Source organism: Macrobrachium nipponense, chromosome 47, assembly GCF_015104395.2.
Source record: "Macrobrachium nipponense isolate FS-2020 chromosome 47, ASM1510439v2, whole genome shotgun sequence".
Lineage (NCBI taxonomy): Eukaryota > Metazoa > Arthropoda > Malacostraca > Decapoda > Palaemonidae > Macrobrachium > Macrobrachium nipponense.
This window is the reverse complement of record NC_087222.1, coordinates 14,776,007-14,790,031: the sequence shown is the minus strand read 5'-3', so window position 1 is coordinate 14,790,031 and position 14,025 is coordinate 14,776,007. Positions and strand designations below refer to the sequence as shown.

The 14,025-nt window shown below is 40.4% G+C and overlaps 1 protein-coding gene across 9 annotated transcripts in view; it reads left to right on the top strand.

Annotated features, from left to right (window-relative positions):
- LOC135204724 (gastrula zinc finger protein XlCGF7.1-like) overlaps positions 1 to 11,609 on the top strand; it is a 136,574-nt gene extending 124,965 nt beyond the window's left edge. For 5 of the 9 annotated variants that reach the window (XM_064234888.1, XM_064234879.1, XM_064234881.1 and 2 more), the window contains 2 exons: positions 624 to 715; positions 8,974 to 11,609. In XM_064234888.1, coding sequence (XP_064090958.1) covers positions 9,323 to 10,219 — 897 coding nt within the window. In that variant the 5' untranslated portion in view covers positions 624 to 715; positions 8,974 to 9,322 and the 3' untranslated portion in view covers positions 10,220 to 11,609. The remainder of the gene's footprint in view (positions 1 to 623; positions 716 to 8,973) is intronic. The other 4 variants (XM_064234884.1, XM_064234886.1, XM_064234885.1 and 1 more) reach the window with 1 other exon arrangement.
- The last annotated feature ends 2,416 nt before the right edge of the window (positions 11,610 to 14,025 follow it).

Genomic DNA, 14,025 nt, shown 5'->3' with positions numbered 1-14,025 from the left:
CTGATTTTATGGCACTACATAAGCGCCATAAAACCGGATTGCCATTAACTGAGTCCGCCAATAACCGGGGACTACCTATAATTACTAGATTAGTCATATATACAAAAATTATATTTTAGGAATAAAATAAGGTTGTGTACATACCCAGTAATTATATGACCGGAGCCCACCCACTTCCACTCTGATGGACATTATGCATAAAACAGAATGAGGTAATTATCTAAGTCGTTCCTAGTATTCCCGTTGGGGGATGGCACTGTATACCTACAGTGAGCCATCTTAAATTTGAATTTAGGCTGCCACACATGTGGAAATGTTAGCAACATAATTACTGGGTAAGTATATACAAAACCTGATTTTTTTTATAAAAACATATTTTTAGTTTATATTAATGTGGAAGGACCCAGAATGAAAATTTAACCTGTACAGAACTTGTGTTTTCAGATTCATACAGGGATACAGAAGACAGGAATGAGAAAAATTAAATTTTTTCACACGTTTAACACTGCATTAGTCTAACATTTGCACTGAATTTGCAAGTACTAAGTGTCCAATATCATTGGTACTGTATTGTATATAGTAAACCTCTATGTGTTAATGAAGATCACTTCTCTTTGCCACAGATAACCTGTTTTGTTATAAATGATCACTGGTAATGTGTAAAGGAACGTGTTTTCTATGTATCGAGTTAACTTTCCTCAATAACATACTCTAGGTAACTGATGTAAAAGTGAAATAATAGCAATAAGAGAGTGTCCCTATATTGAATCTTGAGTCACTCAATGACACAATTGCATTGTTGAAGACCCAGGCTGTGAGTTATTCACGATGCAATGACTGACATTTTTGGCAGCTTTCATCTTGTTACTTTGAGCTTTTGTTTTGAATGTTAACTTACCACAAAGTACAAATAATCTGTTGTTCCTACACAATACACAAACCCTTGGCCTTTATCATAGGAATTGTCTTCAGCAAAGCTGGACCTTTAACAGCAGTTAACTTATGAATGACTGGGTGGGAGTCCCACCCTACTAGTTGGCAGAGTGTCACTTTACCTTCAGCCGACGATGTGCTGCGTGCTGCCCTCTGCCCTGTTTGCTGTTTGCTTCGCTTTGTTTGCTTTGCTAAACATCACTCTTTCCTGGTGGGTTAGTATTCTTTTTTATTCAAGGGTCTTATACCAAGCAGCTTATTGAGCTGTAGGATCCCGACCATGGCAGACCAAAGTTCAAACTTTCGTGGTGGTGCCACCATCCGTTAAACAGTTATGATGACACTGCACCCCTCAGTTTGATTTCTGCTGGCTGCTGTGTAACATCGGTGGTTTTGCAAACCTTCTTTGTCATCTTTTGGGTGGTTTTTTCACTTACCTGTGATTCTGTGACATACTATTTCGTTGTGGCTTTGTTTATTTCAATTAGCTTAGCTATTTTGATTATTTTTGCTGCCATTTATTCTCAAAATATCAGATTCTAGTTCATCTGGGGTTAGTTTTGCGCTGATGGGTGTATGTAAAACTAGACTAGTCAAGGAGATTTATGATTCTCACTCTAGATCAGTGATTCTCAACCTGTGCACCGTGGCACCCTTCTGCACCACGACTATCCCCAAGTGCACCGCGAAAATTTCATGGATAGGTGTATAATCATTCTCAGAGTACTTTGGTTTTCTGTAATTCCCAAATACTCGGGCAATGGGTATTCCCAATAATTATAACAATAAACGGGAGTCTTGCTGAGCGCCTGGATCGCTTTGTTTCACTGGCTCACGAGCACCAGGGCGAAACAAGGCCCGCATATTGACTTGCAAAAGTCGAGTTTTCTCGCCGAGCATGGGAAGTCTTTTGAATTCTAGCACTCGCTGAACACTCACTATCACAAGTGCTTGGATAGCAATATGAGCTTTTACCAGTACAGATGAGTTTGCTCTTCAGTCTGGTTTGGAGTTATGCAAAGCTTAGTATTGTCTTGGACCTTAGAGTTCAAACACATAGGACAGTAGACACAGAATCCCTCTTTATTCTTCTTCTTGGGGCTTTGGCCTCGAAGGAGAACTTTTAATTAGGAAGAAGTGATAGGTCATTGTTGATGATTACCACTCATAATTATGTAGTGGTGATCTGCTCAGCTCACTTGACTCGGCTCGGCCAGCTAGCCTGCCGAGATGAGTGCTCAGCTCTACCACAAACTCTCTGCTCTTGATCAGTGCGAGTTTTCACAGGGGTCATCGTCTTTGTCATCTCACTCCTCACCTCCCGCTTCGAAGGTTTCCACAGCCTAAGAAGAGGAAGGTAGTTTCTCCGCCCCCAAGACGTCTCACCTCAAGACTTCAGAGAATTTGGATCCTTTCCCTAGGGAGGAAGCAGTTGGCTGTCTCTTCAGATCACTTGTTCCTTCTGGAGTGGGAACCAAGACACTATCCCTAGAATATTGTGTCTCGGAGCCCCTGGAGTTCAAACCCAAGTTCGTTATCTTGTCTCTGGTTCCAAGGGCGTTGTGGCTCATGGAAATGGGGCTGTGTCTCGTACTCGTGTACGAGTCTCTCCAAGTGTACAGCCTCCAGCGGGGGGTCTTACACCCACAGTCAGTGATGGGTAGTCTTCTCTCCATCATGACAGTGGTGCAGGGCGAGAGAAGGGACTGAGTTGCGTTGGTGGCTCGGACCCACCTGTGAAAGCCAGGAATGATTATTCTTCAAGTGCCAAGATCGATGTCATTGTGTATTGGGACAAGGCATCTGAAGGACATTGGGGGAGGTTCTCTGTTTAGTCCTTTTCTTGAGGTTCGACCACAGAGAAGATAGATGCATAGCAAGATGTGGCAAGTTCTTGCCAGCTTTTATTGTATTTAACACCACTCAACTTTTGCTCGTGATTGGGCGAATGAAACGGTTGTAAGGAGTGAATGCTTCGTTTGACAGAATTCAGAGAAGAGCGAGACAAGAACAGTCAATCCTCCCTCTTTTTCCCCTCTACTTTCTGGGCCACACTGGGATGAATGAGGGAATAAGAGGAACTCTACAAAGTCTACTCCCCAGAGTTCGAATCCAAGAGCCTATGCTTTTGGTTCAATCTTAGGATCTTACCGAACATATGTCAATCTGTTAGGAAAAATAGCGCCAAGAAGTTTGAATGCCTCTCCAGTGCTACTGTTTTGGGAAAAACCAGTTCGCCTTGAACTAGTCATGTTTGGTGTCCTGTAGTCACCATAGAAGTCTCCCTTTGATACAGCTTCACCTTCACTCTCTTCATTACAGAATGAAAGAGGTCTGCTTCCAGTCCTCATTCTTGTCATTCGTATGAAGAAGAATTAGGCTGGAGCTCGATTTACAGGAACCTAAAAATATACTAGTATGTTCTCCTCATGACATGCGTATGTTATCAGTTGCACTGTCCGAGTAATAGGCGCATATCTGTAGGTTAATTCTTTTGGTATGTGACCGAGAGAAATAGTACCTTCTCTTAATTAACCTGAAACTCAGGACAGCCTTTCAGGTCTCCCAAGAGTTTCCAATTTTAATTTTGAGACGACTACTGGTATTGTTTGCCAACAACACCACATTTGCATTATCACCAAACAAGATGATTTCTTTCCCTCTCATTTCAGTTAAAATGCAGATTCTTGAGTGTATCTTTTTTTTGCTTGATGCCTCTAAGCCAAACGCATTCCAATATGGAATGCACTACCAGGCAACTCAGTATAATGAGTCGATCGAGGGGCAGAGTACTGCCCTCTCTCTGAGATTCTGTTCATCTTAGTATTGATTCTCCTCTATCGAGGATTAACTACTAATCCGAATCTCTCTGAGAAGCCATCACATACCTAGGTCTGTGGTTGGCTCGAAAATCTCACATAAGGCCCATGTCTTGTCCTCTACTTTTGACGTTGTGAGAATTTTCAGACAGAGATATATCTCATTAGACTCATTATCATCTTTCTGTTACCATATGGTATAACAGAAGTCTGTAGTCCTCTGTTCCATCACACCTGCCCCACTGGCTGCTTTTTCTTCAGACAATTTGAGTTTTTTTCTTCTAATATGTATTCTCTAATTTGTAAGGTGTTCAATTATTCTTTGTTCGCCCTGAATTGAAAATGAATAATGGAAGACTTCGCCTGTTTCCCGCACGACTAGCTCTGCTTTCAGAGTAGATAGAAAAGTTCCTCCCTGATACAATGCACAAAATGCAGTTCTTCAGGCAGTACAATCCCTGTGTTTTCATTACTAAAAGACTCTCCACCTTCATTGCAAGCACCAAATAGTGGAATAACTCTTTCAGTCCTCTGTAAAACACCAGGGATTAGAGCCGTCTTCACTGGTTGGTTTCATCGACGGGACTTTTTCTATGATTAGAATCTTGAGAATTCACTTCTCTCCAATTCAACTGTGAAGGCGTAGGTCCACATTCACCTTAGTCACTCACTAAATAGTATTGCTTCTGATTCTGTGAGATTGAATTACTGATGAAAAACTTCTCTGTTTTACCATCACAGGGTCCTCAGTCTCTAGAAAGCATTTCATTCTCGTCTAATGTGCACATACCTCACAAGAATCATCATCTCGTCTCTCGACAGGTTCCTCTCAAGCCCTCTTTACTCCCTCCTCGTCATTCATCCTCAACACATGGCCTGTACCATCTCAATCGTGACTCTCTTATCACCTCTGTAATCTTTACTAAGCCTGCCCTTCTTCTTACTTCGTCATTTTCCAATCTCTCATGCAGCGATATTCCCATAATCCACCTCAGCATTCTTATCTCTGTTCTCTCAAGCTTTACACCCTGTTTTCTTCTTAGAGCCCAAGTTTCTGCTCCATACATTAAACACTGGTCTTATCACTGTGCTATAGATCTTGACTTTTAGCTTGGTTGGCATTTTCTTATCATACTACTTCAGTTACCTCTCCCCCCATCCCTCGCAGCTTTTATCTTACTGTCAACTTCAGCCTCACATCCTCACTCTCGGCTTAATGTAGATCCTAAGTATTTAAACTTTTCCACCTGTTTTATAATCAAACCTCTTCTTCCTTGTATTACTGTACTGCCTCTGTCTTCCCTACTGCTCACCAAAACCTCTGTTTCATTCACATTCACCTTTAAAAGTACACATCTCTTAAGACTCCTGCCACTCTCCAACCCTTCTCTGTAGGTCTTCCATAGTTTTGGCAGTAATCACCAGATCATCAGCATACACAACTCCCACAGCGCTTCATTCCTGAACTTTTCACTTAACACACCCATTACCAGCACAAACAAAAATGGGCTTAATGCTGACCCTCGTGTAATCCAACACTAACTCCAAAGTTTTCTGTTTCCCCAACTGCTGTTATTACTTTTTTGCTTGTTCTTCGATATATCATCTTGACCAGGCTAAGAGCCTACCCCTCAGACTCACATATTAGCAAGTTCAGAGAGGCAATGCAGTTATTCCTGTCTCAATAGGAAGAACCAGCTCGGCAGTGGCAAGTCATTCTTGGTCACCTGTCATCCTTGCAGAAGCTAGTCAGTGGAGAATGAAGGAGTTTTGGTCTCCCATTAGGGACTCCCCATTCTTCCTGATTCCTTTCTTAAGTAAGGAAGGACTTATTCTGGTGATTAGACGACAGGAATGTTGTAATAGTAGTGCCATTAGGCACTCGAAATCCTGTGATGCTTCTGTTTTTGGATACATCAACCGAGAGAGAGTATGCACACCTGGAAGAGTTGCTGATTTCAGGTGTGTGGAACTGGACCTTCGTACACCTTCACATCAATATTCTGGATCTCAAGGTGGTATTTTTGCCTGTACAAGAAGTTCAGGATCCAGTGATGGGGAACTCCATGGTGTTTTATATAAAAATACAACTACACGTGGTTGGCATAGCTTAACAAGCAGGTGAATTGCTTCCCTTCGTTCCACATGTTGGTGGTGCAGGTTCACGAGTGGGTGGCAGCACACTCAGTAGATCTGTCAGCCAGGTAAATCCTGGGGAACCAGAACAGAGCGGCAGACGAGCTTAGTTGCCAGGGTTCAGAGATAGGGACAGAATGGTCCCTACACCAAGACATTCCAGAAAGATTGTTCGATTTTGGGGGGTTTATCAGCTATAGGCCTCTTTGTAACCTGACACAATGGAAAGCTCCGGTGTTCTGTTCTTTTGTGCTGGACCCAGGGGTAGCAATAGGAGAGGCTTTTCAACACCCATGGGAAAATCTCCAAGGCCTATGCTTTTCCCCCATTTTGTCTGATTCATTGGGTGATCAACAGGGTCATGATCACCCCAAATCTCAGGATGACCCTGCTAGCTCCCAAGTGGCCACATGCCGAGTGGTATCTGGACCTGCTAGCTCTACTTTCCTGGGTACCAAGAGAGATTCCCCCTTGGCACAACCTGCTGTACTAGCCGCTCATAGAGAGGTATCGCCAGGCTGTGAGAGAACTGTCACTTCATGCCTGGAGACTATCCACCATCTCCTGTGAGCAAGAGGTTTTTTTCTCATCACACAACCAACCAAGATTTCTGGATAAATTTGTAAATCTTCAGCAGCTGCATACTAGGGGAAAAGGGTCATCTTCTGTGATTGGTGTCATTGATGGGGTATCTCTCTGGTCGGATCTCCTCTTCAGCAGGTAGCAGACTTTCTTGTCTTTCTTCACTGAGAGAAGTTTCTCTTCGTCACAGCTGTCGGGAGCTACAGAGCTGCCCTTGGACTAATCCTTTGCTTAAAGGGTGTGGATATCTCTTCCTTGTGGAGATCTCCATGCTGTTGAGAAACTTCAAACAGTTTAGCCTTCCCAGGGAATTCAGTCCCCCAGAGTGGGATGTGGCTCTTGTCTTACGGAGCCTGACTTGTGTACCCTTGCCTTTACAAGAACCATCAGACAGGGATCTGACCTTCAAAATTGTGTTCTTGCTTACCCTGGCATTGGCAAAGAGAGTTGGTGAACATCATGGACTTTCCTTCAATGTTAAACACTTGAAGGGATGAGGATCTGTCACACTCTAGTTTGTCCCAGAATTCGTAACGAAGACTCAGAATCCATTGGTTCCTGACACCGGATTAGAGTTCTTTTTGATCCCCTTCCTAGAGGACTTTGCTGATAGTGATCAAGAGAATATGCTACTGTGTCCAGTTCGAGTGTTGTGGTGCTTTCTAGAGAGGTTTCAACATCTCTGTCCTCAATGTCGACGACTCTTTGTTAGTGCTGGCTCGACCAAGGAAGAGGTGTCCAAGAAAATAGTTTCTTTCTGGATTTGTGAGAAAATCAAGGGAGTGCACAGTACTTCTGATGAGGTAGATAGGAGTACTTTCTGAGTAAGAGCTTAGAAGGTTCAGGGCATTGGTCAATCCCTAGCATTCTGGAAGAACCTGTCGGTTCCAATAGTACTAAGGGTGGGAGTGTGTTTATGAAAGACCACATTCACATTCTTCTACTTGGGATGTTTCCCATGGGTCCATGGACACCTTTTCCTTCCTGTGGTGGCTGCTCAACAAGTTGTGTAGCTCACCCAGCTCCCCTAGAGGGACAGGTAGCATCCCGCCTAAGGTGTTCTTAGTTACAAAGAGAGTGTGAGTGACTGGCCTCCTCCCTTTCTCTTTTTATACCCCTCCTTGCCTGCAGGGCAGAGGGAAGGTTGGCGAATCGTTACATGCTGATGGGTGTGTGATGCAGGTGAGCTACATAACTAAGTACTGTGCCCTGTCTATAATCTAGAAGTCTGTAGATTAATAGATGCATGTCCATCCCCTCTCTCTAGCAAAGGCAGAGAGGGGCTGACAATAAAACAAAACACTATAGGTTCATCCAAAACCTTTTTGAATCAATGAAGCCCAGAAGTCAGACAGCTGAACAGCACATAAGCTCAACATGCCAGATGCACAGGACTCCTTCCTGTGCTTTGACCAGGAAGGAGGCCCAGGTGAATTGAGGTACCAGTCAGTTCAGAGATTTACTGAGAATCCTTCCATCAAGTTAACCACTTTATTTAAAATTAAATGGCTGTTTTCCCAGCTTATGCTGCAATTATATCCATATGTAAAGACCTTCTGGTTTGTATATTAGGAAAAATACACATTACTTAAAAATTTTTATAGTTATTCCACTTTTGCAGCATTGAAAACCAAAAGGGCATTTTACTGTATTCATTTTTATTTATGTAGGTATACATTCATGTAGATTTTGGTAGGGCTGGAGTTAAATGTGAATATATTGCCAAGTCGCAAGCCATGCATATGCTGATACACTAATTAAGGAAATGCTGTAATATGAAATTTTCATAGGTATGCAAACATAAACCTTATATCATATCTCCCATCACAGCCACCCCTCTTTGTTCATTACCCTACTCACTCTTCTTAACCACCATTAACCCATTTCCATCATGCACTGAAAGATACTCCTTCATAAAAAGCTCTGGTTCGTTTAGCTCTGAAATGTAACAGCACATACCTTCCAAGACTGTCATCAGTGTTGCTGGTCATATAGCTACTCTTGTATTGTATCCACAATAACAATCAGTGGAACTAATTTGAAAACTTTTATCTCTCCTCAAATTACTACTCAATTGACCCTTACTATTTTTTTTTATTAATATCTATCCACATCTGCACTGTACCCTTCCTGCTGTTACCCCACAAAACTCTTATGCTGGTCTCTAGCATTTGCTATTCTTGGCTTTTGATTTGTTAATAAGATATGTTCATAAGCAATTTGTATTATAATGTCAAGTGAAGAAGGTTTACAGATGTGAGGTGGTGGGCGTCAATATTAACTGTTAATCTATTGTTGCATTGTTGCCTCAGGAATGTTTTGATGCTGTGTCTGGACAACGTTTGGTAGGATTGTATTCATGTTTGGATAGAACAGTCAAATGCATGCTTTGTTTATCGGCCTGAGACCTTTATGGGAACCTGAACTGAATTTGATTTATTATTTTGCTGCTTCAGTTCTGGCATTATGTTTCCTAACTCTGTGTTGCATTCTTTGATTTCAGATTCTCCCTCAGAAGAACCTTCCTTCCTTCGTCAGTTTTGATTAGCATCAGGATTTTAGGAAATGCATGTTGTTTAATGGTACTACATGGAACATTACCAATAGCAACTCTCAAGTGTATGAAACAACAGTGAATTATTGTCTGCGTATTTAACAAATTTAAACAACAAGTAAAAGTTGTTTTGAATATTAGATTCATACATCAGCAGTGACATCTGGTTGTAGTCCTTCAAGATAATTTACTTAATTTTTAACAGATTTACTCAGTAATTATTTGTAAACAATTCTATGTTAAGAGTTGTGAATTGAACACATTGTCATTACAGAACAGGACAGGACATAAGGCTAAAATGAATCCAGGACATTCTTTAGAATTTCCTTTGAAAAGTGAAACTGAAGGTGCATTATCACTACCTTCCATAAATCAAGAAAACAGCAACTTGGCTGCCTTTAGTGGAACCAGTGATGAAGACTTTTTGTCTCTGGATCTATTGATGGACATCAAAATAGAACCAGAGGAATTCTGTGAGTCTAATGCAGATGATGAATATTCATATGAAATGCATTCAACAGTGAATGAAAAACATCCACAAACTTGCAAAAAGGAAGTAAAACAAGAAAGAAGGAATAGGGACAATGGAGAGAAGCTTTTCAGATCCACTGACTGTGAAAAAGCATTTTACAAGAAAATTAATCTTACAAATGATATCACAAATCCTACCAGAGAGAAATTCATATGCAATGACTGTGGGAAAGCATTTTCCTTGAAACATAATCTTATAGCTCATATGAGAATCCATACGGGAGAGAATCTATTCATATGCAACGAATGTGGGAAAGCATTTTCCCAGAAATCACATCTTACAGATCATACGAGAATCCATAATGGAGAAAAGCCATTCATGTGTAAAGAATGTGGAAACGTATTTTCCTTGAAACGTAATCTTATAGCTCATATGAAAATCCATACTGGAGAGAAGCCATTTATGTGCAAAGAATGTGGAAAAGCATTTTCCTGCAAAACACATCTTACACTTCATATGAGATTTCATACTGGAAAGAAGCCATATATGTGCAACGAATGTGGGAAAGCATTTCCCCAGAAATCAAATCTTGCAGTTCATATGAGATTGCATACTGGAGAGAAGCCATATATGTGCAAGGAATGTGGGAAAGCATTTTCCCACAAACCAAGACTTACACATCATTTGAGGTTGCATACTGGAGAGGAAAAAGAAACAACATGATAAAATAAACCAGTTAAGGCAGAGATCTCTCAAATGACCAACTATATGAGAGATCGAAATCACTCACAAAATCTCAAGAAAATAAGGAAAATAAAGAAAAAATACAGAATAGGGGATGAACAAATGAGTGAAAACTGGCAGAACACCAAGCCAATATAAAGGCCCTAGCTTCACAAATAGGAAATGAAAAACAGAAGATAAAAGTAAAACAAATAAATAGGCAGTTTGGTGAAAATCCTAAGATTGTGTATAGGAAGATGACGAAAGAAACAGTGGAGGTATGAACACCACCGAGCAAGGAAGACCTAGTGAGATTTTGGAAGCCACTGTTTGAAGACCTTAGACAACACCAAGAGAATTCATGGATTGACACCATTAGGCAGAAGAACAGCCAGAAACAGCAAATGCCACCAATAAGGTTCACCATCGAAAAAGTAACAAAGAAAATAAAAGAATATAATAATTTCAAGATAACAGGATAGACGAGATCCAAGACTGAGCTCCCTAAAAGCTCTTGAGACTGAGCTCCCTAACAAACATAGGCCCATCTGCTACCTTCCAACAACCTACAAATGGCTCACATGAGTCAGAGCAGACGAGATTTGTGAGCACCTAGATCAAGGCAAATATATGGAAAAAGAACAAAAGGGATGTACAAGAAACAAACTTAGCAATAAAGGTCAACTGCTAATAGACACCGTGCCGTGCACCTGGATATTCAAATGTATGGAATTATACAACATCAATGAGGAAATAAGATCTTTCTTGGCAGCACAGATGAGTAAGTGGAAGACCACTCTGTCTAAAACACTCTGAGGGCCAGATAGTAATTCCAGACATAAAGATCCAAAGAGGAATATTTCAGGGTGACAGCCTCTCACCACTTCTATTCTGCTTGACCATAGATCCGCTTAGGAAAATCTTGAACAACATTAACACTGGCTATGACTTAAGCAAAAGCAGAAGCACAAAAGAGAATAAAAGAGTGAATCACCCACCTGCTCTTCATGGATGACCTGAAGTTGTTTGCAGACTCAGAATAAAAATTGGAAGAACAAGTTAGGACAGTCCACCAATTCTCAAATGACACCTGCATGGAATTTGGGTTGGACAAGTGTGCCAAGAATACAATAAAGAGAGGGAAGAGAGTAACATCAGAAGGTATAAAGGTAGAGGAAGGCATATTTGTTGAAGACCAGGCAGAGGAGTACTTGGGAATAGAAGAAAACACTGGTATAGAACACAAAAAAGTGAGAGAAAAGGTAAAGAAAGAATACAACAGCCACTTGAAGAATTAACAATAAAGAACAAGATCACTGCCATAAACCAGCTGGCGATACCATTGGTGACATATGGTTTTGGCATTGTAGACTGGCCACAAAGTGAGTTAGACAGGGATTGGATTTATTAAAAAGATTCTCAACCTACATTAAGTCACATACAGACACCAGTGTATGGACAGAATATACCTCCCTCGTGGAGAAGGTGGATTAGTACGCCTGACTGAGATCAACCAGGCCTAAAGGGCACCAATAATAAGTATAGGGCAGTACTTGAAAAGCTCTTAGAACGAAAACGTCAAAAAGGTTGCCTAACACCATAATGAAGCCCTGAGCCAACTAACATCAATAACTGATCTGATAAAAGACACAGAGGATACCAACAAGACCAACAGCAACAATTGCCACGAAAACTAAGCAGAAATACAGTTACAGAGAGGAGAGACTTAAAATGGAAAGGTAAAAAGACCATGGAAGGACAGGGAGATGTCAAGAAGAATTGGAAAAGTTACATTGACAAAGAAGAGTCACTTACATGGATAGGAAGTGGAGATCTAGGTTATGATGGAGAGACTGATAATAGGAGCCCAAGACCAAGGCCTCCTGACGAACGACTTCAAGAAGATGCCAGGTATATCAGCAGTTGACCAGTGTATGTTTTGTCATGCAGTGGTTGAGAGTGTTAGTCATCTGATATCAGCCTGCAAGACCCTGCTTGCAGATGGTCACTACACAAGCCCACCACAACAAGATATGTAAATATATATTGGAAAATATGTAAAGAATACAGAATTGAAGTGAAAGGAAAAGTATGGGAGCATGAACCAGATCCAATCACCTCCAAAAGGGCTTTACCATCTTTTATGATTAGGCAATGCCAAGAGGAAGATATGTAGAAGGAGGTGCTATGAGACCTGATATTGTGATCTGGAACAAGGAGGAATAAACAGCAAAGATTATAGAAGTGACTTAGGTCTTAATAAAGCTGAAAAGCATAAAATAACAAAATACCAAGACCGGAAGAATGACCTGAAAAGTGCATGGGAACTGAAGGAAATAGAAAAAAATACCTTTGGTGGTAGGAGCAACAGGACTTGTAAAGAAAAATCTGAGAAAATATTTTCAGGGTATACAAAGTGGCCCAGTATAAATGAGGTGCAGATTTCTGCCCTCAAAGAAATGGTAAACACCTTGAAACAAGCCCTTGGATATAAGGCTAGTGAAATATAGAGGTGCACCCGATATAAATGAAAATTACGAACAACATAGTAAGCCAGAGAGAAACTATATAGTTGCTCTATATGTCAAAGAAGTTTTTCTCAACCAAGTCCTGTCAAAAGACAAGAGAATTCACACTAGACAGGAACTGTTTACTTGATCTCTGTTCAAGTAGTTTTTATTACATGATTTTATTTAACTTTACTTTTGTGTCTGTTTTGAATGAAGGTGTGTGAAACTCATCCTAGAAAGAAGTCATATCCTGTATCTGCACTTAGTTTCCAAGAGTTCTTTTTCATTAGTTTTTTTTCATTAGGTTCATCTTAGAATGAATGTGTTAACTCAGAAGAAAGACGTCATTCTTCCACACAATGTTGAAACAGTTTTTTTTCTTGTAGATTCATAACATATGTGAGCACTCATGAAGGATAGATATTGTTCTTTTACACTGCATGTTGTACTTTTGTCTTGTATTCTGCAAATCACAGTCATTGGTTCTGAATGCCAGACTGTTTTTCAGGTGTCAAAATGCACAAGCAAAGTCACTCATCAGAGAGGATGTTCAGTTGCCCTGACAGATTTGTTAATGTTTTGCACCCCAAAGTAAGTTGCACTTGATGTTGAGATAATTATTGTTAACTTGTCTGCAAACTCTATAGTAAAAAAGGCAACAGCAAACCTAAGGACGATAAAAAAAAAAACATTATATTTTATGATCCAGTTCATGACCATCATAATTGCTGTTACTCAAAGAAGAGAAGGAGAATCTGGAGGAGGGTCTCACTGAAAATGCAGATGAAGGCTCTTCATTTGCAGAGTCTTTATTGGAAGTCAGGGCAGAGCCAGAGTGAATTTGATGCAAAATGGTTGTGTAACCTTTATGCAAAGGTAAAATAAATGACTGTTTTTTTCTTGCAATTGTTCTCAATGAACACTGTACAGTGCTAGGTTAAGAAACATTCCTTTGTCTTCTCCACTTTTCTTGTTCCTGTGTATTTTTTGAATGATTTCCAAATAAAGAATTAGTATTGTCTTTGGCTGACACGAAGTTTTCTTCCTTTTGTTATTCAGCATTGTGCATATATGCACTTGTATATGTAGTTGTAAGCTTGAATATTACCATGAAATGTTATTCTTTATGGAAATAGAAAGGACTGATATCTTCATTAAACTTCAATGAAATTTAGATGCAGTTTATTTGATTATTTTTATATGTTCCTGGTTTTAATCTTCAACAAAGATGTGGTACAGCATTTGTAAGTAAATCCTAATGCCTTGTATCAGCTCACTAAATACTACAGTGGACTG